Below are 24991 nucleotides of genomic sequence, written 5' to 3' on the forward strand. Positions count from 1 at the left end.
AGTTTTCTTCTGGTGGTTGAATTCTAATTTCATACCATTATGGTCAGAGAAGATGCCTGATATGATTTCAATCCTTTTAGATTTATTGAGACTTGTTTTGTGTCCTAACATGTGGTCTATTTTAGAAAATATTTCATGTGCACTTGGAAAGAATGTATATTCTGCTGCTTTGGGGTGAAACACTCTGAAGATATCAATTAAATATATCTGATCTCATGTGTCTTTAAGGCCACTGTTTCCTTGTTGATTTTCTGTCTCAAAGATCTATCCATTGATATCAATGGGGTATTAAAATCTCCTACTGTGACTTGTTACTGTCAATCTCTCCCTTTTTGTCCATCAAAATTTGCTTTATATATTTAGGTGCTCCTATGTTGGGAGCATAAGTATTTTCCAGAGATATATTCTTTTGTTGGATTGCTGCATTTATCATTATGTAGTGTCCTTCTTTGTCTCTTACTATAGGCTTTATTTTAAAGTCTATTTTGTAAGATATAAGTATTGCAACCCCAGCTTTTTTTTATTTGGAAGAAATATCTTTTTCCATTCCTTTACTTTTAGTCTGTGTGTATCTTTCTTTCTGAGGTGGGTCTCTTGTAGACAGCATATAGATGGGTCTTGCTTTCATATCCATTCAGCTACCCTGTGTCTTTTGATTGGAGCATTCAAGCCATTTACATTTGAAGTGATAATTGATAGGTATGTATTTATTGCTGTTTTATTCTTTGAACTTCCTTTCTTTTTGCTCCTCCCCCTCCTCCTCCTTCTAGCAAGCCCATTAACATTTCTTGTAATACTGGTTTCATGGTAACAAACTCTTTTAGCTTTTCCTTGTCTGGAAAGCCCTTTATTTCTCCTTCAATTTTAAATTATAGCCTTGCTGGGTAATCTTGGTTGTAGATGCTTGATTTTCATCACTTTGAATATTTCTTGCCACTCCCTTCCGGACTGAAATGTTTCTGTTGAGAAATCCACTGACAGTCTTATGAGAGCTCCCTTGTAGGTAACTAACTGCTTTTCTCTTGCTGCTTTTAAGATTTTCTCTTTGTCCTTAACCTTTGCCATTTTAATTATGATGTGTCTTGGTGAGGGCCTCTTTGGGTTCATCTTGTTTGGGACTCTCTGCACTTCCTGGACTTGTATGTCTTTTTCCTTCATCAGGTTAGGGGAGTTTTCAGTAATTATTTCTTCAAATAGGTTCTTGATCCCTTGCTCTCTCTCTCCTCCTTCTGGTGCCCCTATGATGTAATTGTTGTTATGTGCCATGTTGTCCCAAAGTTCCCTTAAACTATTCTCATTCTTTTTAATTCTTTTTTCTTTGTGCTGCTCTGATTGGGTTTTTTCTATCTTATCTTCCAAATCACTGATTCAACCTATTGATGCAACCTACTTTTCATTCCTCCCATTGTATTCTCGATGTAAGAAATGGTATTCTTTATTTTTGACTGGTTCTTTTTCATGGTTTCTATGTATTTTTTTTATGCTTCTCTAGTTCTAAGTTTCTTGAGCACCCTTATAACCATTACTTTGATTTCTATATCTGATAAATTGCTTAACTCCATTTTATTTAGCTCTTTTTCTGGAGATTCCTCCCATTCCTTCATTTGCAGCTTGTTTCTTTGTCTCTCCATTTTGGCTATAACTTAGTGTTTGTTTTTATGTATCAGATAGAATTGCTGTGCCTCCCAGCTTTTGTGGGGTGACCTTATGCAGTAGGTATTCTGTGAGACCCACTGTTGTAGTCTCCTGACCTTCCGAGCTGAGTTCTCTAGGAATGCCCTTTTTATGTGTTATGTGGGCCCTTCTGTTGTGATTGAGTCTTGATTATTGTTGGCCCATTCATAGGTGGAATCGACTCGCAGGCTGGTTGACTGCGAGGCTCAACCTCAACCATGTCATGCAAGCTGCTGTACAGTTGCTTACAAAACAAAAAGAAACAAAACAAAACAAAAAGAATATGAAAACAGAAACAAATAAGAAAAGAAAAGGAATATGAAAGAAGAAAATATAAAGAATAAGAAAAGAAAAAAGTTTTAAAGAATAAGAAAAGATAAAATCGAGCTAAAAAAAGGAAAATATATATATATAAAGGAAAAGAAAAGAAAAATAAGGAAAAGAATAAAAAAGAAAAAGTTGAGTTTGCTTCAGCGGAGTGTAGTGCCGGCTGTATTGTCCTTTTGGATGTGGTGTTTTTGAAGCTTGTTGGATCCTGCTCTGATGTTGTCCGAAGCTGGCCACTTGGTGTGCTGGTTCTCGGCCTCTTCAGAAGGACTCTCTTGTAAGCCAATGTCAGACGCTGTCCACGCCTGGCCTTCATTAACCTGTTTGAAGCTACAAGCAGTCCACAGTTTGCGGCTGCCTCTGCTGGGCTTGGCTGTGCATGGGAGGGACCAAGCTGAGCTCCAAGGCCAGCTTTTACTAGCACAGGGCCTAGGGGCAGATCAGCAAATATCCCAAGGCACCCCAAAATCTGCCTTCACCTGCCTCCACCTGCCTCTGGCTGTTAAGTTTAGTCACTAAAAAGTCTCAGTCACTGAAATATCCTCTGGTTGAATCAGGAGGATGGGGCTATTGGATCTCCCCATGAGAAGGAGGTGCTATTCAGACTTCAGGGAAGATGGTGGTGTGATCCCTTGCCCCAGAGACACATGTCTGAGTCTGTCCCAGATTTTTCTCTGACCTTGGCAGGGCAGGGCCCCTAGTAGTCAGGTGGGTGAGGCCTCTGGAGCCCAAAGTTTGGGTCTGCCAAAAGTTGGGAGGGTGTTTCTATTGGATCTCCCATGAGGGGGAAGCACCAGTCAGGTTCATGGGAAACTGGCGGGAATGTTCTAGTCCTACAGCCAGTTTCTAACACATCCTGAGTTTCCCCAGACTTCTATGCCCCAGCCTATGCCACTGACTTCTCAGCAGAGGATAAGATTTGCATGGTGGGGTGAGCAGGGTTCCAGAAGGTGAGTTAATTGCTTTTCTCCAGGCTGATACTATTCAGAGAGGATTGCTCTGCCCAAGAAAGATGGCCTTGTGGTATTGGAGGATGACTCAGTACAGGGATCCTAGCTTCTGTTCCCTCACATCTCTCCCCAAAGCCATAAACCCCAGACGCTCCTCAGGTGAATCATGTCCGCCCTGCCCTCCCTCCACCAGGGCCCAGATTGAGTGGCTGCAAACAAAATTTTGTGAGTTGTCCCTTTAAGAGGGTGCCTTTGTCTCCAGTGGGCTGAGCCTCTCCTTAGCATACAGAAACTCCACCACCTTTCACAGCTGGATGCTATGTGGGTGCTTGTTCCCAGTTCTGGCATTCTGGGCTGGGTAGCCTGGCTTGGCGTTTAACCTTAATGCATCTCAGGGGAATCTCTTGCTGCTGAGATATCCCTCAATAACTCTGGCTACTGCCAGTGGGAGCAGGGCCAGCCCCTTTCACATCTCCACCCTTCCTACCAGGCTTGAGGTGGCTTCTTCTGCAAGTCCTTGGTTAAAAGTCCCCTCTTCAGATAGTCTTCAGTTAGTAATTCAGGGTGATTGTTCCCCACTTAGCTGTATTTCCAGTTTGGTTCTGGGAGGAGATAAGAGCAAGATCCACCTACTCCACTGCCACCTTGAAAACCTCAGTGTCTGTTATTTCTGCTCTGAGGATTTTATCAAAGTTCTTTGTCATATGTATCAACTTTGAGGCAAGTTACTTATAGTCTTTAAATTTTGGTTTCTTCATATGGAAAATAGTCTTAAAATTCAAAAATACTACAATTTTAGGTTCCAGTTGTGAAAATAACATTTAAAAAATCAATGTCTACTTATTATAACTATGCCTTATTGCCCTAGCCAGTTTGGCTGTGGTTAGAGCGTTGGCTCGAGAACTAAAGGGTCCTGGGTTCAGTTCCGGCCAGGGGCACGTGCTCGGTCTGCTGGTCCAGGCACGTGTAGGAGGTGACCAATCAATATGTCTCTCTCACATTGGTGTTTCTCTCTCTTACTCTCTCTCTCTCTTCCACTCTCTGAAAAGCAATGGGAGGTTGCCCTTGGGGAAGGATGAAAAAAAACCTAAACTATGCCTTATTTATTGAATCACAAATTTAAAGGAATGATTGTATCATGTGCTCTGTTTATGTCCTCTGGAAGCAACTGGGTCACAGGTCAGTGTCTGATTCCTCATTCTTTCTGTAACGGTCTGTTTGAGCAGCCATTTAGGCTGACCTCTTCCATTAGGGTGACCACAGGTAAACTTTAATAAACCTTTTGCCATGCATGTTGTGGACCACTTGTGTCCATATTTTAACACTGATGGCATTCTTTCTGCCTCTAAACCAAACCAGGTGATATAACTAAAACCAGGTTCTCATTCTTTGGGGAGTGTATTGCTTTTAACAATTCCTGATACCAACTGTTGAAGTCAATCACAATTATTGAATTGAATTACAGAGAACACACTGTAGTGTACTAAGGCCTTACAAATCATAATAGGCGCTACCAGATTTATCAAAAGACAAACAGCAAGTTAAATTAGCATTTCAGAAAACAACATGGTGCTCACTAATGGATTATCTTATGGACTTGAGGAAAGGAAAGTTTTCTTTGCCATTTTATGGGATATTGTCAGAAAGATAAGGTTATATTAATATATCCACTTTAATATTCTTATACTCTTAAGTCTTTAGATATTTTCATGTTTTTTAAATAACAAAAAATATATCTGTGTTAGGCAGAATAAAAGCCCCCAAAGATGTGCAAGTTTGAACCTGCTTTTTTAAAATATGACAAAGGGGACATTGCAGATATGATTACATTAAGGATATTAAGGTGGGTAGAGTATCCTGGATTATCCAGGTGAGCACAGGGTAAGCGCAAAAGTCCTTACAAGGTGGGAGACAGAAGCAGAAGAGACAGTGCTGTCCTGGGTGGTGGGAGAAGAACCCAAACTGCCATTGCTGGTCTTACGTTGCTGTCATAGAAAGGTCATGATCCACAGAATGAGTGCAAACTCTAGAAGCTGGAAAAGACAAAGAAACTGAGTCTTGCCCAGCCGGAGTGGCTCAGAGGCTGACCATCGACCTATGACCAGGAAGTTGCAGTTCTATTCTGGGTCAGGGCACAGGCCCGGGTTGAGGGCTCGATCCCCAGCAGGGGTTGTGCAGGAGGCAGCCGATCAGTGACTCTCTCTCATCATTGATGTTTCTGTCTCTCTCTCTCCCTCTCCCTTTCTCTCTCTGAAATCAATAAAAATATATTTTAGAAAGAAAGAAAGAAAGAAAGAAAGAAAGAAAGAAAGAAAGAAAGAAAGAAAGAAAGAAAGAAAGAAAGAAAGAAAGAAAGAAAGAAAGAAAGAAAGGGAAAAAGATGGAAGGAAGGAAGGAAGGAAGGAAGGAAGGAAGGAAGGAAGGAAGGAAGGAAGGAAGGGAGGGAGGGAGGGAGGGAGGGAGGGAGGGAGGGAGGGAGGGAGGGAGGGAGGGAGGGAGGGAGGGAGGAAAGGGAGTCTCCCCTTTTCAGTCAAGGAAGGAAGAACCTCATTATCCAAGACCAGAGGGGTCACTTCATCTGACAAGAGATACCTGTTGGAGGTTGGCATGCAGCTTAATTGCAGTCATCAGAACTTCTCTCAGTTGTTCTCATTCTGATTCTAAGGGTCATTTCTTTTTTCCCTAATCAATACCCTGATTTCAAGTAAGAAGTCTACAGCGAAGGTTAATGCAACTGACCTTTAGCTTCATAATGGCATGTTCCATGTTTTTAATCTGAGACTAACTATGTTTGTTTCTAAACCTTTTGACATCTTCAGCACCAACAGTGGGACCACTGGCCTTTGGGTTCCCGATGCCCATCACACTGACACTTGATTTTCCAAATTGCTGTCCCTAATGCTACAACTGAATTATATTTCTAGGCTACATAATTTCCTAAATTTATGATTATAAAACAATATTAAAATTAAAACATATTTGTTTAAATTATTGCATTTGTGAAGATATGTGATTTTATGGATATATATAGCATTTTATATTTGAAAGCACTGCATTGAATGACTTTTTATTTGTGAAGAATGGGTTATTAGAAAATATTAACATACTGATGTCTTACATAATCTGTTTAATTTGTTTAATATATTCTAAGATTTTGCTAAGAATCACTATCAAGCTTATTCTCTTGTGGGCTTTAGAATCAGTCAATGTTCCTCTTATAAATTGAGAATTTTGCCATATTTAGTATTCTGTGCCCTCCTGAATTCCAGCTTGTTTATTAAAAATATTAGTAGTGGATATCAGATTAGCGTGTAAATTGCTTCAGTATCCATACATGTAATTAGCCTCAGTCTGTATACTTGCATTTAATCTGAAGAACTTACTTTTGTTATTTCAGTACCTATCTCTATAATGACTATTCATCTTTAAAAATATGATTTTTCCTGTCACACTTTTATAGAAGCTCTATCTTAAATGTACAGCTATAATCATTCTGCCTTCATACTTGCCATACTCTGTTTTCATAGCATGTTTGTGGACAAGATTGTGTTACCCAATTTCCAAAGTCTGCTGTCCTTCGGCAGCTTGTGTACCATTTACACAGAAACGTAGCATTGGTGCTGCCTCAGAACATAGGTTCTTCCACGATCCTGTCCTGCAGCCTTGACACGCTCTGGAATGAGAAGGCCCAAGGCCAGCAGGCCTCGTGCAGTCTTATCGCTGCGTTCTGCCCTTTCAACCTCACCCCCCCCAAGCTGGGATGGTCCAAAATTCTCAAATTGGTTTCCTTTTATTTTTATTCTCCAGGTAATGAAGCTTTATCCACTTCTAATCAGGTAATAAAAACATTGCATGTGTCTGATAAGTGTCAAAATCCAGATGACTTTATATAAGCATAGCTGTAGGCCTTCCTTTCCTTGCCATTTCTAAATGCAGCGATCAATGTCTTTCATATTTTAAGTGATATTCTTGGTCATTTTAATGTAGAAACAAAAATAAATAAAAATTTTAAAAAATGCTTTGATTTAGATGATTGGAAAGTTCTTCTTGTTATTCTAATTCTACTAAAGTGTTATTTTAATTTTCAAAAAATTTATAACAAAAATAAATTAAATCAAATAAATACACATGCATAATCTGACCACCATAAAACATCAGTTCTTTTTAACTTTCCACCTTTGTTTCCAATCCTTATGTCCATGAATTAACATTTATATTTACCAGCATGGTGGATATCAACAAACACATACAGAAGTTTATTCCTTTTAATACTACATCACAAGCATTTTATTAACTTAATTATTAGGTAGTATCTTAATTTTAAAATTTTTCTTTCATGGTCTATGCAATTGAAAATGTATTTAAACTCTAGATTTTATTAATTGTATTTTATTTTATAAATATTTATAGTTATGTAATTTGATAATTTACCTAGTGAGTGTCAACTGTTGCATATATTCTATCTTGACATGTGTGACCTAAAGTGTACAACTGCTTTTCTGTAGATATTCAGAGGGATAGCAGTGTATTTCTTTTCTCTTTTATTATATGAGGTGAAATGAGAGCAGAGTGTGTGGTAGCTTAGAGCATAATACACGTTGCTAAAATGAGGTCTCTAAGGCATCAGGGCCTGAAGAAAGGGCTTTGGATACCTGAAGTATAAAATCAGCATCAGAGAAGAAAAGAGGAGGGGTGGGGGACTGAGTTAAAATTTGGCAGGTGATTCTGGATCCTTGATGTCTTTCTTCTTTGTGCTTGGCAGGAAAATGACAGTGGCAGTGGCCCCGAAGACGTGTGCTACACGGTCATTAGTCCCAGCTCCTATCATAGGCCCTCCTTGAGCTCCAATGACAGTGGTTATGAGAACATTAACTCTGTCACAAAGAGAGTGAAATCGTTGAAAGAAGGGTCAGAAACAGAATATGCCCTCCTCAGGACGACTGGCACCCCCAGGCCTTCTCCCTGCGCCCCTGACCATGATTATGAACTTGTGCTTCCCCACTAGACACCTCATTCCCCCTCACCTTTCAGAAACAAAGACGGCGCAGAGCACTGCCCTCTGGGGAAGTCTCTCTCGGCAGCTCAGAAAACGTTCATTTCTGGCCAGAGTTTAGAAATGATGTCCTTTTACTATATTGCCTTGGGAAACTCTTAAGCATGGTATTGCTGTGGTTTGTGCGAAGCCATATACATTGACATCATGATATAAAGTATCCTACATCTCTTTGTTTATAAGGTTTGAAGACATGGACGTGGTGGGGAAACCTTCCTAGGCAATAAGCATCCACAAATATATGACCTAAAACATTCAGTTCCACCCGCACTTTCCAAATTTCAAATGCCAATATTTTCATTCCTAATTATGTATTTTATTTTTGAAGTATAAACTACTCAATAAACTTTTAAAATATAAGACCAGTGATGAGACCCATTACTAATCTGGTATTTACTTCAATTTTGTCTTTTTCATGTATTGGAAATTTTGCTTGTGATAATATTTCAAGAATCAATAGTTATTAATATTGGATTTTCTGAGAGAAGAAGCTGAGTATGCCATTAATTATTAAAGAAGAAATGCATCAGGCTTAGTTACCCGTTGTCTTTCTTTCTAATAGTAAATAGAATGACTTTGTTCAAATATTAGCAAAACACAAAAGCAAACTTGTGCCTATAGCTCTGTTCACAACATACTAGGTGATCGCCCTGTGATTAGCTGCCTCTACTAAAGAAGAGTCAATAGCCTCTGATTTTAAATTTTAGGCAAACTGATAAATAATCCATCCATTTTTATTTTCATCCCTAAGGAAATTTTTAAAAATATATATCTTTTTTATTTCAGAGAGAGGAAGAGAGAGATAGAAACATCCATGATGAGAGAGTCATTGATCGGCTGCCTCCTGCACGCCCCACACTGGGAATCTAGCCCACAACCCCGGCATGTGTCCTGACTGGGAATCAAACCCCGATCTCCTAGGTCATAGGCCGATGCTCAACCACTGAGCCACGCCGGCCAGGCCCCAAGGAATTTTTTAATGAGATGCCAACTTCCTCATAAGGGCACAAAGGCTTTAACTGACAAAACACCAGTGATTCATTTTTCTGTATAATGATACTTTGGTCACCAACATGGGTCAATCAATAGATGGACACTGGCTACTCATTTGTTTTATACACGTTTTGACTCTCCTGACTAGTTCTTGGGCTCCTTTGTGGTGATTTCAATGTCTGAAAGGGGAACGTATTAGAAATCTTATAATTCTGGATAAGTCACCCTGTCAGAATATTCCAGTCTTGTAGAAATCAGCTAAATTTAGGAAATGACAAAATTATTTACTTTCTGTATGCCTTATTTTTAATATATTGTATAACAATCTGGAATTGTAGGAGAAGGAGCAGCAGTAGATTAATGAATAGAATTGTTTAATAGAAGAAATATTGAAATCCAAAGGCACAGATGCGACCTCATTGTTAACCACAAAGCCTGGATAGACCAACCAATCCTTCTGAGACTCAGTTTTTCAGTGAAAAAGAATTTTTCAAATTAAATATCTTATGTGGTTTTAAAAAGCAATAAAACTATTGTAAAACTGCTTTTTAACCTGTAAACTGTTCTCTAAAGGTTAACTTTTTCATGTATATATATATTTGGAATTTTAAAATTATGTATATTTTAATCAATTTTACTCAAGTATTATTACATACAACAAAATGTAAGCACCATAAAGAGAGAGTTATATGAATTTTGTCAAATGTATTCATTCACCCATCTAATCACTCCCCCATTTATGTAGTCCCAGAAAGTCTATTATGCCCTTTTCAGGCAATTTCACCAGTCCTGGCTACTAATGGCATGCTTTGTATAACTAGGTCAATTAATCTCTTCTGGAGAGTCATAGAAATTGATCCTTTTAGTATTTGCTTTTTACGTTAAGGCATTGTTCATTCATCATGTTTTTGAGATTTGTCCATGCTTAACTTGTCTCAGTAACCGACTTCTTTTTTCCAGCAGTATACTTCTGTATAGATATCCTATAATTATAAATCTAATCACTTGAGGATGGGTATGTGGGATATTTACAGTTTTGACATTATGAATAAAACTGCTGTAAATATATTCGAATATTGAAGTGTATTAGTTTGCCAGGACTGCCAAGACAGACTAGGTGGCTTAAACAACAACAAAGTTATTTCCTCACAACCTAGAGTCTGGAAAGTTCAAGCTCAAGGTCAGCACATTTTATTTTTATGAAGCTTCTAGGGGAGAAACTGTCATGCCTCTCTCCTAGCTTCTGGTGATTTGCTTGCAATCTTTGGGATTCCCAGACTTATGGATAAGACATTTATGTGCCAGATATGGGAAATAAATCCAAATAAATTCAGGAGGTGACCCTGTTCTGTGGGTGCCATTCATCCTATTTCACCGGCCGTCCCTGTTATCGCCCAATGGGCTCATTAACAGAGTGGCCTTGGTGGCAGGGATGAAGGTGATGCGTGGGCTCACCAATGCCTCCTGGTTACGGTCACTGTCGGTGTCCAACCTGCCCGCAGCAGAGACCAGCGCTGACTGCCCAGCACGGCATTGCTCCTGTGGGGATCAGCCAGCTCCCTGGTGCCAAGTCAACTACCTTAGACCATTTCCACATGGAAGGGGCACTATTTTGTTCCTACTGGAATTGAGGCTTACTCTGCATATGGGTATTTCTTCCCTGAATGCAATGCTTCTGCCAAATATAGTATCTGTGGACTTAACAGAAGGTCTTATTCCCCTTCATAGTACTCTGCGCATTATTGCTTCTGGTCCAGGAATTTACTGCACGGAAAAGAAAGTGTGGCAATGGGCTCCCGTGAGGAAACCCCCTCGTCTGACTACGTTTCCCATGCTCCTGAAGCAGGTAGCTTCGTAGGACATTGGAAATGTATTTTGAAGCCTCAGTGACTGCCAGCTGGGTGGGAATACCTTGCAGGGCTGGGGCAGGATTCCCCAGGAGACTGTGTATGCTGTAAATCAGTGTCAAATATATGGTGCTCTATCTTGCACAGCCAGGATTTGTGGGCCCAGGGAACAAAGGTTGGCATTAGGAGGGCACCACTCATACTTATCCCTAGTGACTCATTACAAATATTTAATTTTTAAATATTTTTCCTTGGAAATTGGTGCACTGCTGGTCCAGAAGTTTCAAAGAAAGGGATGCTTACACTGAGAGAAAGAACAATGATTCCACTGAACTGGAAGCTAAGACTGTTGCCTGGCCCTGTGGGCTCGGTCCCTCTGGATCAATAGGCAAAGACGGGAATTACTGTGCTGGTTGGGGGAATTCATACTGGCCACCAAGTGGAAAATGACTGTCCCCCCGCAGTGATGAGGAAGAACATGTCTAGAAATGAGGAGCTCCCTTAGGGTTCTCTTGTTTCTACCTTGTCCTATTATTAAGGTGAAAGGAAAATTATAATAACACAATTCAGGTAGGACTACTGATGGCCCAGACCCTTCAGAGATAAAGGTTTGGGTCACCCCAAAAGGTAAGAAAAACATAACTGCCCTAGCCCGGCCGGGCGTGGCTCAGTGGTTGAGTGTTGACCTGGGATCCAGGCGATCGGGGTTCGATTCCCGGTCAGGGCACATGCCCGGGTTGCGGGCTGCAGCCAATCAATGACTCTCATCATTGATGTTTCTATATCTTTCTCTCCCTCTCCTTTCCTCTCTCTGAAATCAATAAAGATATATTAAAAAGAAAAATTATATAAAAAAGGGAAAACATAACTGCCCTAGCCAATTTGGCTCAGTGGTTAGAGTGTCGGCCCATGGACTGAAGGGTCTTGGGTTCGATTCTGATCAAGGGCATGTACCTCAGTTGCAGCCTCGATCCAAGGCCCTGGTTGGGGTGAATGCTGGAGGCAACCAATCGATGTTCCTCTCTCTCTCTCTCTCCCTCTCTGAAAAGCAATGGAAAAAATATATCCTCCAGTGAGGATTAAAAATAAAAGAAAGAACCAGGCCGGGCTTGAATCAGCGGTTGAGCGTCAACCTAGGATCCAGGTAATCGGGGCTCGATTCCCTGTCAGGGCACGTGCCCGGGTTACGGGCTGCAGCTGATCAATGACTCCCTCATCATTGATGTTTCTATCTCTCTCTCCCTCTCCTTTCCTCTCTCTGAAATCAATAAAGATATTTTTAAAATAATAATAATAATAATAATAATAATAATAATAATAATAATAATAGAAAGAGAGGAAAACATAACCAGCTGAGGTTCTTGCTGAGGGCAAAGGCAATATGTAATGTGTAAGCCTAATAAAGTAAAGAAATTATAAACACTAGCTACAACCATGTGATCAGTTACAGAAATAAGGGCTATAGCTGTTATGAGGATTTATTATTATTATTATTATTTTAATGTTTCTTTCTTTATTGTTGAGACCATTACAGATGTCCCCTTTTTAACCCCACTGATCCCCTCCACCCCACATCCATCCCACCCCCAGGCCCTCCCCACACCAATGTCCATGCCCATAGACCATGCCCATATACATACAAGTTCCCTGACCAATCTCTCCCCACCCACACCCCTCCCAGCCTTTTCTCTGAGATCCCTCAGTTTGTTCCAAGCTTCTATGTTTCTGGGTCAGCTTTGTTCATCAGTTTACTTTGTTTATTATATTCCACATATAAGTGAGATCATTTGGTACTTGTCCTCTGACTGGCTCATTTTACTTAGCATAATACTCTCTAGTTCCCTCCATGCCAAAGGCCAAAAGGTCCTTCTTCTTCAAAGCCTCATAGTATTCCATGGTGTAAATGTGCCGCAGCTGTTTTATCCACTCATCTACTGATGGGCACTTGGGCTGTTTCCAGATCTTAGCTATTGTGAATTGCGCTGCTATGAACATAGGGGTGCATAAGTTTTTTGCAATTGGTGTTTGGGGTTCCTTAGGATATATTCCTAGAAGTGGGACCACTGGGTAAAATGGCAGGTCAATTTTTAATCTTTTGAGGAAACTCCATACTGCTTTCCACAGTGGCTGCAGCAGTCTGCATTCCCACCAGCAGTGTCCTAGGGTGCCCTTTTCTCCACACCCTCACCAGGACTTGTAGTTTGTTGACTTGTTGATGGAGCCATTCTGACAGGTGTGAGGTGATACCTCATTGTGGTTTTAATTTGCATCTCTCTGATGATTAGCAATGTTGAGAGCATTCTTTCATATGTCCCTTAGCCATTTGTATGTCTTCTTTGGAGAAGTGTTTATTTAGCTCCATTGCTCATTTTTTAATTGGGTTGTTTATCTTCCTTTTGTTAAGTTGTATAAGTTCCTTATATATTTTGGATATTAATCCTTTATCTGATGTGTCATTGGCAAATATGTTCTCACATACAGTGGGCTCCCTTTTCGTTTTGTTGATGGTTTCCCTTGCTGTGCAGAAGCTTTTTATTTTGATGCAGTCCCATTTGTTTATTTTTTCCTTAGTTTCTCTTGCCCTAGGATATGTATCAGCAAACATATTGCTATGAGACATGTCTGAGATTTTACTGCCTATGTTTTCCTCTAGGATTTTTATGGTTTCCTGTCTTACATTTAAGTCTTTTATCCATTTTGAATTTACTTTTGTGTGTGGTGTAAGTTTGTGGTCCAGCTTCATTTTTTTGCATGTATCTGTCCAATTTTTCCAACACCATTTATTGAAAAGACTGTCTTTACTCCATTGTATGTTCTTGCCTCCTTTATCAAATATTAATTGACCAAAATGGCATGGGTCAATTTCTAGGTTCTCTGGTCTGTTCCACTGATCAATATGTCTGTTCTTGTGCCAATACCAGGCTGTTTTGATTACAGTGGCTTTGTAGTGTAACTTGATATCTGGTATTGTGATCCCTCCAACTTTGTTTTTCTTTCTCAGGATTGCTGTGGCTATTCGGGGTGTTTTTTGGTTCCATATAAATTTTTGAAGTGTTCTTTTCTAAATATGTGAAATATGCTGTTGGTATTTTAATAGGGATTGCATTGAATTTATAGGTTGCTTTGGGTAATATGGACATTTTAATGACGTTAATTCTTCCAATCCATGAACATGGTATATTTTTCCATTTGTTTATATCTTCCTCTATTTCTTTTTTCAGTTTACTATAGTTTTCTGAGTAAAGGTCTTTTACATCCTTGGTTAACTTTATTCCTAGGTATCTTATTTTTTTAGTTGCAATGGTAAATGGGGTTGTTTTTTTAGTTTCTCTTTCTGAGAGTTCATTATTGGTGTATAAAAATGCCACTGATTTCTGGGTGTTAATTTTGTATCCTGCTACTTTGCTGAATTCATTTATTAAATCTAGTAGTTTTTTGGTGGAGTCTTTAGGATTCTCTATATACAATATCATGTCATCTGCAAATAATGACAGCTTTGTTTCCTCTTTTCAAATTTGGATGCCTTTTATGTTTTCTTCTTGTCTAATCGCTTTGGCTAGGACTTCCAGCACTATGTTGAATAAGAGTGGTGAAAGTGGATATCCCTGTCTTGTTCCTGTTTTTAGGGAAATGGTTTTAGTTTTTGCCCATTGAGTATGATGTTGGCTGTAGATTTGTCACATATGGCCTTTATTTTGTTGAGGTATGATCCCTCTATTCCCACTTTGCTGAGAGCTTTTATCAAAAATGGGTGTTGGATTTTGTCAAATGCTTTTTCTGCATCTATTGATATGATCATGTGATTTTTATCTTTCAATTTGTTTATGTGAGGTATCACATTTATTGATTTGGGAATATTGCACCAGCCTTGCATCCCTGGAATAAATCCCACTTGGTCGTGGTGTATGACCTTTTTAATATATTGCTGGATTCGATTTGCTAATATGTTGTTGAGGATTTTAGCATCTATGTTCATCAGGGATATTGGCCTGTAATTTTCTTTGTATGTCTTTATCTGGTTTTGGAATTAGGCTAATGCTGGCCTCGTAAAAAGAGTTTTTTAAATTCTGTTATAAATATCTTTGTGTACATACATACATATGTATTTTATACATATGTGTATATACAAAGGAAAATATATATTCATATGCATTATACATATTACATGGATATACCTGCATATATATTAAGCAAATGTGTCTAATTCTTCCTTATTTTATCAACTTGTCATATAGCATAAGATGACATATACCAAGAAGTACATGTTATCTTCTGGGGGATCACTGGGCCAAATGGCAGTTCCAATTTTAATTTTTTGAGGAAACCCCACACTGTTTTCCATAGTGGTGCACCAGTCTGCATTCCCACCAGCAGTGCACTAGGGTTCCCTTTTCTCCACATCCTTGCCAGCACTTGTTTGTTGATTTTTTTATGGTAGCCATTCTGACAGGTATGAGGTGGTACCTTATTGTGGTTTTAATTTGCATCTCTCTGATGATTAGTGAGGTTGAGCATTTTTTCATATGTTACTTGGCCATTTGTATGTCCTCTTTGGAGAAGGGTCTATTTAGGTCTTTTGTCCATTTTTAAATTGGATTGTTTGTCTTCCTTTTGTTGACTTGTACAAGTACTTTATGTAGTTTGGAAATTAACCCCTTAGCACATGTATCATTGGCAAATATGTTTTCCCAGACCGTGGGTTCCCTTTTCATTTTGATGCTGGTTTCCTTTGTTGTGCAGAAGCTTTTTTTTTAAATTTTATCTTTATTATTGAGAATATTACAGGTGTCCCATTTTTCCCCCCAATTGACCCCCTCCACTTCACTCCCACCCCCTCCCCAGGCCTTCATCCTGTTATTGACTGTGTCCATGGGTTATGCATATATGCGTATATTTTCTTTGGTTAATCTCTTCCCACCCTCCACCCCCCTTCCCTCTTTCCTCTGAAATATGATTGTCTGTTGCATGTGTCAATGTCTCTGGACCTATTTAGTTTGTCAGATTCTTTTGTTCATTAGCTTCTTTTTAAAGATCTTTCAACTTTTCCTGTAGTGCTGGTCTGGTGGTGATGAACCCCTTTAGCTTTTTCTTATGTGTGAAGCTCTTTATTTGACCTTCAATTCTAAATGATAGCTTTGCTGGATAGAGCAATCTCGGTTGTAGTTTCATGTTTTTCATCACTTTGAATATTTTTTGCCACTCCCTTCTGGCCTGCAAAGTTTCTGTTGAGAAATCAGCTGACAGTCATATGGGTGCTCTCTTGTAGGTAATTAACTGCTTTTCTCTTGCTGCTTTTAAGATTCTCTTTGTCTTTAACCTCTGGCATTTTAATTATTATGTGTCTTGCTGTGGGCCTCTTTGGGTTCCTCTTGTTTGGGACCCCCTGTGCTTCCTGGCCTTGTAAGTCTATTTCTTTCCCCAGGTAGGAGAAGTTTTCTGTAATTACTTTTTCAAATAGGTTTTCAATTTCTGGCTCATTTCTTCCCCTTCTGGCACCCCAATAATACAAATGTTGGACTTCTTGAAGTTGTCCCAGAGGCTCCTTATACTATTTTCATATTTCTAGATTCTCTTTTCTTTTTGTTCTTCTGGTTGGGAGTTTTTTGTTTCCTTGTGTTCCAAATTGCTGGTTTAATTCTTAGTGTCCTCTACTGTTGATTCCCTGTAAACAATTCTTCATTTCAGTTCCTGTAGCCTTCATTTCAAATTGGTACTTTATTATGTTATCGATTTTCTCAGTTATTTCCCTAACAGTCTGCTTAAACATCCTTATAAACAAAATTCTGAATTCTATATCTGTTAGCTTGCTTGGATCTATTTCATTTAGTTCCTCTTCTGAGATTTCTTCTGTTTTTTCCTTTGTGACATGTTTCTTTGCCTCCACATTTTGGCTGTTTCCAGGTGTTTGTTTCTATGTATTGGGTAGAGCTGCTATGTCTCCTGAAATTTGTAGAGTGGCTTTGTGTAGTAGGTGTCCTGTAGGGTCCAGTGGCTCAGCCTCCCCAGTCACCTGAGCTGGGCCTTCTAGGTGCTCCCCTGTGTGGGCTGTGTGCACTGTCCTGTTGTAGTTGAGCCTTGGTTGCTGTTGGTGTCACTAGGAACTGACGCCCAGGCCAATCAGCTGTGAGGACCAGCTGCAACTACATCCAAAGAGCTGCTGTGCTGGAGACACCCCTATGGAGCAGGATTTACTTCAGTGGGGCTTTGGTGTTCGCCAAGTGCACCCCTTGAGTGTGTCACTCGTGGCTGTGGTAGGGCTGTAATCCAGCGTGGTCGTGTCTGACCACCAGGTGCATTGTCTCTGGGCCTCCCGGGAGGTGCAAAGTCAGCCTGTGCCAGTGCCTTGCCCAGGGCCACCCAGCATGAGCTACACAGCAAACCGCAGATGGTTGCTCCTTGTGCTGGGCTTGGAGGTGCCCAGGAGAGGCCAAGCTATGAGCCAATGCAGGCTGCGGCTAATGCTAGACCCGGGGCCACTTATCAAGCCGTATGGGTCCCGCTGCTGCTTGTTTGAGAGATTTTAGGAAAGTCCCAAGCATGAGGTTCGAGAGGCCGCTTGCACAGAAAAGCCCCTGGAAATGGCCTGGATGCGCTGCAGGTGGGGAGGGGCGGGGCCTCCGGGGATCACGGGGCGGGGCCAACAGTGGGAGTCAGGTGCTGGCGACTCAAACATGGCGCCTGCCTGCCGGCTGTGCGGGGAGGACTCGCCACAGGAGCCACGGCCTCCGCCAGCCCTTCTGCCTGGAGGAAGCCGCCCTCCGCCTCTCGCCCGGATCTCAGGCAGGTTAGTTCCTCCCCGAGTGTCCCAGGTCCTTTCAGGCTGCTCCCGGCGCTGGGCTCAGAGGGAGCGTCCGGGTGAGTCTGCGCCGGGCCCTTTAGAGGAGCTGCTGGGGCTCCCGCAGCCTCCGTGTCCCTCAGCCACAGTCCCCGCGGGTTTCACAGCCCGGAGTTGTGGGGACATCTCTTCCCGGCCCTGGAGCCCTGGGCTGGGGGCCTGCTGTGGGGCTGGGACCCCTCACTCCTCCGGGAAACCCCCACCGCCGAGATTCCCTCCTGGGTTTAACCCTCGGCACTGGGTGTGGGCCCGCGGCCGCGTCTCCTCGATTCAGCCCCGATCCGCCCGCATCTCTGCCCCTCCTATGGGTCTCAGTTCCCTGGTTGCGGGGCTTCTGTTCAGCCAGACCTCAGGAGGCTCCGAGTGACGGTGGTTCTGTATTTTAGTTGTGATTTTGATGTGGTTGCGGGAGGGGGCGGGTGCAGCTGTTACTCCTCCATCTTGTTTCTCTGGTTTTCAAATTCTTTACTACGATGTTGAGCTCCACACAGCTTTTAGAGGGAGTTTGTGCAGATCTAGAGTCACTTACTGGTTTTCCCTTGGGGCACAGTTCAGGTTCCCAACCCCTGTGCTTCTACAGATTCTCTTCTTTAAAAAGTAGGTTTGAAATCTAACAAGATGTCCATGATCGTAAAAGTGAAAAAAGAAAGAAGAAACCAGAATTCGAGTTACTCTAATTCTATCATTCTACATGGCCACTTAAAGTTTTTAATTCATATTTAACATTTAAAATAGTGGCTTTTCACCCGGCCGGGTGTGGCTCAGCGGTGCAGCATCCACTAGGATCCAGGAGATTCCCGGTCAGGGCACAGGCCCGGGTTTCCAGCTCGATCCCCAGCAGGGGGCGAGCTGGAGGCAGCCTGTCAAGGACTCTCATCATGGCTGTTTCTCTCTCCCTCTCCCTCTCCCTTCCTCTCTCTGAAATCAATAAAGATAAATTTTAAAAAATAATAATAATAAAATAAAACTGGCATTTCCAAAAGACAGGAAAAATTCATGGTGTAATATTTTTGTTGGGTAAGCACAAAATTTGGGTTATACAGGAAATATTTTACTGAGTTTACTAGCCTTAAAAAATGTTTATGTACTCTCCTTCAATTGTTAGCTGTTTTTACTTTTTAATTTTCAAATAACAATAGAGTCCCAGGAGGCTGCAGAGATAGTCCAGTGAGGTCTCGCTGACACTTCCCCCAGCTTCCCCCAGTGGTGATATCGCACATAACTACAGCACATCGTCAAATCTAGGAACCGGCGTTGCTATATGCGTGTCTAGGTCTATGTCATTTTATCTCATGTGTACAGCTCGAGGAGTTTTACATATGAATATACCCACATACCCACTTCTCAGGTCAGAATATAGGACATTTCTGGCACAGAGAGGACTTCATGTGCCTCCTCCTGGGCAATCTCAACCACCCTTCAATTAACCCCAATTCTGGCTGTTCTCAAAATTCATGTAATATTGAATCTTACTGCATGTAGTCTTTGTATCGATTCTTTGGCTCTTTTGTGGGATCTACCCACATTGTTGCATGTGTCTGTAGTTTACTTTTTCATTATTAAGTAGTTTTCCAGTGTGTGAATGTGCCACAATTATTTTTCAGTCACCTGTTAGTGGCCACTTGGGTTTCCAGTTTGGGACTCATGAATAAAGCTTCTATGAATTTTTTGTTTCCTCCTTGATACTATTTATACTCTTTGGATCTAGATAGTCCACCTCCAGAGCCGCAGGACAGCATGGGCTCTGGAGGTGGACTATCTAGATTCAAACCTCAGCTCTACTATTTACCAGCTGTGTGAACTTAAGCCAGAAACTCCATGCTTTCATTTCCCCATCTGTAAAATGGAGATCATATTATCTACCCTGGGGTGGGAAGAGTAAATGAGTTCATATATAGTTAGAAAACTGCCCCAGGACAGAGGCATTAAATAAACGTAAGCAATTATGATGCAGCTGCAACTCCCAAAGTCAGCAGAAATCACCGTAAATATGGACATCAGCAAGCCCAGGCAGCAGGGCCTGGAGGTCAGAGGGGACAACTATTCCAGGAAGATTGGGTTGCTTCCTGCTCCCCCCCCCCAAGTGGAGGAGGCATGACAAATGAGCTTTACTATCTGTGTTACTGGATTTCATCAAAAACATCCCACAGCCAGGGGGGTGGGGAGTGGGATGGGGACATCTGTGATAGTGTCAACAATAAAAATTAAGTTAAAGGGAAAAAAAATCTCATAGCTGACCATGCCATGAGCAGACAAGTCCTTCTTGCTGTCAACCCCAGACCACCCCCCAGCACCTCCCAGACATTCCTAGAAGGTCCAATCCATCTCGCTCCATGTCAGAAGCCCCCTCCCTCTAGCTTTTTCTAGTGATATGTCACTGCCCAGTTCTCTATTTCTCTTCCAGACAAAGGTAGGTGTAGGGAGTGAGCACCCCAGGGCAGGAAATAAACTGGTCCTCGGGATCCCCCATGAGGCATTTAGAGACAGTGGATGAACATGTGGGACCCCAAGGAACAAATGGCACGGCATCTGGGTGCCTCGGGTGAGGCCGGGTGGGGACTCTGGGATCTTGGAGAAGTGGGGAAGGGGATGGCTAGCTCTGGTCTCAGCTTGCCCAGACTCTGAGTCAGTGTTCTGCTAAATCAGGAGGAGCTGATAACCAGTGACATCAGACTTTCCCCCAAAGCCTTTGGATTCTGTCAGATTCATGGCTTCAAGACCTTCATAAGTAGAAAGGATTGATTAGAGGATGGGGAACAGGGGAAGAATGACCACTGCCAAATTCCTGAGTCCTGGGGAGGTGGGGGCTGGGGCCTGGGCTCCTAGGTTCTGGGGAGGTAGGGACTGGGTCCTGGGGAGGGGAGGTAGGGGGCCTGGACTTCTGGGTCCTGGGCAAGGTGGGAGCTAGAGGACAGACTGACCTTGGGGCAGGCTGACGCAGGGACACAAGCGTGTTAGAACTGCCCAACCTTTCTTCCTCAAGTGTTCTGGGCCCGGGCTGGGTCCTGCTGCTTTTCTCCCTCACACTCTTCGCTGGACTCCTGGTGGCCGTTCTTGTCCAAGGTCAGGGGCAGACCCCAAGGGTCAGGAGCTCCCAGGCTTGGGCCTTTTGTCTGAGAACGTAGCTTCAGGGAGGGGGCAGCAAGTCCCGAAGGAGGTGGGGTGGAATGCCAGGACTCAGGTTCCTCTGGGTTTCCCTGGTCAGCTGCCTGGTGGCCTCTGCCACAGTCCTTCCACCTCTAGTGCAGGAGAAGAGGGGGAGAGACCTAGGGAGAAGTCCTGGTGCGGCCTTCTCTGGATGTCAAATTTCCTTACTTTCAAACAGGATTAACCAAAACCTTGACTCTCAGAAACAATGTCTCCCGAGGGCCCAGCATAGGGAAGAATGCACAGTAGGTGTTTGATAATTGCAGTTCCTTTTTTTCTTGGCGCAGTCTCCACAGTCCCCAGGGGCTGGAGCAGTCGAAGCAGAAGATCTACCAGGAACTGACCCAACTGAAGGCTGGGCTGGGTGAGTGGTTGGATGCTGGGGTCCTATGGCCTGGAAGGGTCTCTGTGTGGTGTGACTCTGCTTGAGTCACTGCTCCCCTCTGAACCTCAGTTTCCTAATCTGTGAAATGGGAACACAGAGTAACAAGGATGATGGCACTTGGTGTTGCCAGGGGGCCAGGTGCACAGTAAGAACTAAGCTCAGCCAGCCTCCTCTTCTGAGCTCTAAAACTCCTGTTTCTCGCAGTCTAGAAGAGATGGAGGTCGTGACTCCTGAGTTCTCCTCAGGTTGGGAGGGAGGTCTAGGACTGGAGAGGGGAATGGTTCATGTGAGATGTGGAGTCAAGGAGGGACCCTGGCTGTCAAGGGATTAGAGTGTGCAGCTCCAGGGACAAGGGCATCTGGAGCTAGGTCGCAGCCCTGACCCATCACCCCCAACAGCCCACCTGCGCTGCCCTGTCCTTGGGAGTGAACCTTCCCAGGAAATTGTTCCTCTCCAACTCCCGGCAGAACTGGCACGATTCTGTAGCTGCCTGACAGGAAGTGGGGGCCCAATTCGTGGGAATCAAAAGTGCCAACGAGCAGGTACACCTGTTCTATTGCGGGATCCCAACCTGGCCTGGGGCATGCATCTGGCCAGTTGGGTACGACATGGTCAGAGTGGATGTTCTAGGAGAGAGGCTGTTTACTCCACTTGTAAAGGTGGTAAGGGGAAGAATATAAACGAGGGGGTCCCAGGCGCTTTGCAATGAGATATAAATAAGATCTGAATCTGTGTGTTTTGGGAAACACATAAAATGCCAGTGGAGTGCTGGCAAATGTTTTATTTTTCTAAATATATCTTTATTGATTTCAGAGAGAGGAAAGGAGAGGGACATAGAAACATCAATAATGAGAGAGTCATTGATCGAGCTCACAACCCGGGCATGTGCCCTGACCGGGAATCGAACCCTGATCGCCTGGATCCTAGGTCGATGCTCAACCGCTGAGCCACGTCCAGCTGGGCGGCAAATGTTTTAAATACTAACTCCCAGGAGCAGGGACGGGAGTGGTGGTGGTCCTGATTTGAAGAATTTGCCAATTTTTCTGGTGTATATTCCCTCACTGTGACTGATTTCAAGCTGTTAACGCGTTGTCACTCAGTGTACATGATCAGCTCTCTCATGAACAGGTTTATGTGGTTTCAGTACATTAAACCCAGGCATGAATAAACCATGTAGGCAGGCTCAGCTCATGTCAAGCACATCACCAAGTTGTGCTACCAAGTGTGTGTAATGAGAAACCACTTGTGCATGTATGTCTGTAAGTCAGACAGATGTGCTCAGGATACAGATGTGAGAAAAACTCAGACATCCTAAGCACACACGGGAGCTCAGGATCGGTCAACTAGAAGGCTGAAGGCCACTCTGAAAGAAGAACTTCCCACCAAGAGGTTGGGGAGATGCTGAGCCCCGAAAGTGGAAGGAGGAGCTCACTCCTGACTTCTCTTCATCAACCAGAAATTTCTGCAGCTGTAGAGTTCCAAGAGTAGCTGCCTCACCTGAATGGGGCTCTCAGACCTGACACACAAAGACAAGTGGCACTGGGTGGACACTCCTCCCCCCCCCGCCCATTGTTCAGGTAGGTCTCAGGTGAAGGGAGTCCTCGACCAAGTGGGATGGACCATGACGTGAGCTCTGCCTGGGCATCCGCCCCCACTCCCTGCTACCCCAGGCTTAAGGGTCTGGGATTTACACTGACTTGAGGAAACTGGTCTCCTTATACCCATCTCAATAGGATGGCAGGTGCCCCAAATTCCACCATCAGAGGAATGTGCAGCTTGTGTGGGTGTTTTAAAATATACTGTATGTAGCCCTGGCTGGTTTGGCTCAGCAGTTAGAGCATCGGCCCGCAGACTGAAGGGTCCCAGGTCTGACTCCGGCCAAGGGCATGTACCTCGGTTGCAGGCTCGATCCCTGGCCCTGGTCAGGGTTCGTGTGGGAGGCAACCAATTGATGTGTCCCTCTCACATCTCTCTCTCTCTCCCTTCCACTCCCTCTGAAAAGCAATGGAAAAAAATATCCTCAGGTGAGGATTAAAATATAATAATAAAATATAGTATATGTAGCAGAATATCTGAGGTATAGTAAGGCCCATTGATAAGATTTCCACTGAAAAAATAATTTGTTATAGTCACAGATTCCAAAAGAAGGCATACACAGCATGTTGTGGGGGCCACACAGGGAAGCACCAGGGTCTGCCAGGCGGTAGAAGGAAAGGAGAAACTGTGGGAAAGAGCCTTTATTATGGTTTTCATGGGAAGGAGTGGGCGAGGCAGCAAAAGCAGGCCTGAGATCGGCTAGTGTGAATAATTTCAGCCTGCTCTGGCCGTCAGGGTGCCCTTGTCTGGTCCCTGGCCCTGGGATGATTGGGGCAGGGGAACAATGGCCCTGAGTGAAAACCCTCCTTAAAGGAGGTGGTTGAAGTGTGGGCTCTGGACTAGTTGGTTTGTATTTGAAAAGCATGCGCTGGGGAGGTCTCCTGCTAAAATTGTCAGGTGGGGAGAGGCAGGGGCAGGTGTGCAGCAAGTCAGGCAGGAGGCCAAGGCAAGGTGACTCAGGCATGTCCTGGGGCTGTCCAGAGTAAGGCATGCCCACTAAATGCATGCGGGGCAGGTGCGAAAGCATCGGGTTTACAGAAGTTAGAGACAAGGCTAACGCAGTGAGACAGGGGCTCACAGTCTGGGTGGGTTTTGCAGTTTCATGAAAAATTGGAACAAAGGAGAACTCAACAGCAGTGGGAGGAGGATTGTGCAGAATTCAGGATCAGAGGCTGGAATGACTCCAAATGTGACACCAGCAAATTCTGGATCTGCAAAAATCTCTCAGCTTCCTGCTCCAGTGACTGAGGCTTGTTTTTGTCCCCAATCCCTGTAGTCCTAATTCCCCCTCTGCTGGGTCTGCAGAACTTCACCCATATTTTGCCGGCTTCCGTTCTCCTGACCTGGGGGTATTGAGTTCTTGACAAAGCCTTTAGGACTCTTTCCCTATGGGCTCAACTTTCCTTTCTCTGGTCCCTCAAGTTTCCTTTTGGTTCAGAGGTCATAGCTCTGAGCACCCTGCTCCACTGAGCTCTTAGAAAAACAGGGAGGGGGGAGGGAGAGGAAGAGGGGGGGAAACTGGCTCAAAATGGAGTCATTCCTGCTAATCCCCATGTCAGCAAACCAAGACTTAATTGCCATTTCAGACTCTCCCAAGAATGTGACTTTTAACCAGTCCATCTGAAATTTCCTGGTAAGCACTAGTGAAGACATCTGCCTGATAAGACCCTCTGCGTTCCCCTAGGGACAGTGACCTTGCCTGAAACCATCCACTCTTAAGTTCCTTGCCCCACCCTCCTGCTTATAAAAGCCTCCTGTTTTGTTCAGCTCCTCGGAGTTCCTTCCTACTTGCTAGTTGAGATATTGCTTGATCCATGAAGCGTTCAATAAAGTCAATTAGATCTTCAGATTTACTCCATTGAATTTTGGTCTTTAACAGAGCTTCGTGGGGTGATCAGGTGTGGAATTCAATCAGGGCTCATGTGTTGCATTGATGTACTCTCTCTTCCTGGGCAGGATCATATGGTGGGATCACCCGGTGTAGCTGCCATGGCCCCCGGAGCTTTATCACATCCATCCGTGCGCTCCATCTTCCCAACATTATTCTCCCATCGCCTGGCCCCTTGACAGAGGGACTTCTGGCTGGAGCTTATTCTGAACGCTGGATGCACCAGGGAATTAGTGACCCCAGTCAACCAATGATTGTGGGGGTTGGCATATAGGTACCCCAAGGTGCCCAGAACT

The 24991-nt window shown here is 43.3% G+C and overlaps 1 protein-coding gene and 1 pseudogene across 1 annotated transcript; both read left to right on the forward strand.

The window, feature by feature from the left end:
* Positions 1–6479: 6479 nt before the first annotated feature.
* On the forward strand, positions 6480–8192 carry GCSAML (germinal center associated signaling and motility like). Its single transcript, XM_087815876.1, has 3 exons — positions 6480–6540; positions 6759–6787; positions 7714–8192. Exons 1-3 carry the CDS (start codon positions 6480–6482, stop codon positions 7954–7956), a joined length of 333 nt encoding a protein of 110 aa, XP_087672002.1. The 3' UTR covers positions 7957–8192.
* A 12004-nt stretch (positions 8193–20196) lies between these two features.
* On the forward strand, positions 20197–24055 carry LOC107540626 (CD209 antigen-like protein 2; annotated as a pseudogene).
* The last annotated feature ends 936 nt before the right edge of the window (positions 24056–24991 follow it).

This window comes from Miniopterus natalensis, chromosome 4, assembly GCF_054644295.1.
Source record: "Miniopterus natalensis isolate mMinNat1 chromosome 4, mMinNat1.hap1, whole genome shotgun sequence".
NCBI classification, from domain to species: domain Eukaryota; kingdom Metazoa; phylum Chordata; class Mammalia; order Chiroptera; family Miniopteridae; genus Miniopterus; species Miniopterus natalensis.

Coding starts and splice junctions, on each gene's coding strand:
- GCSAML (XM_087815876.1), top strand. CDS start 6,480: ATGTTTGTGGACAAGATTGTGTTACCCAATTTCCAAAGTCTGCTGTCC. Junction 6,541..6,758: donor GCTGTCCTTCGGCAGCTTGT/GTACCATTTACA, acceptor TTTATTCTCCAG/GTAATGAAGCTTTATCCACT. Junction 6,788..7,713: donor CTTTATCCACTTCTAATCAG/GTAATAAAAACA, acceptor TGTGCTTGGCAG/GAAAATGACAGTGGCAGTGG.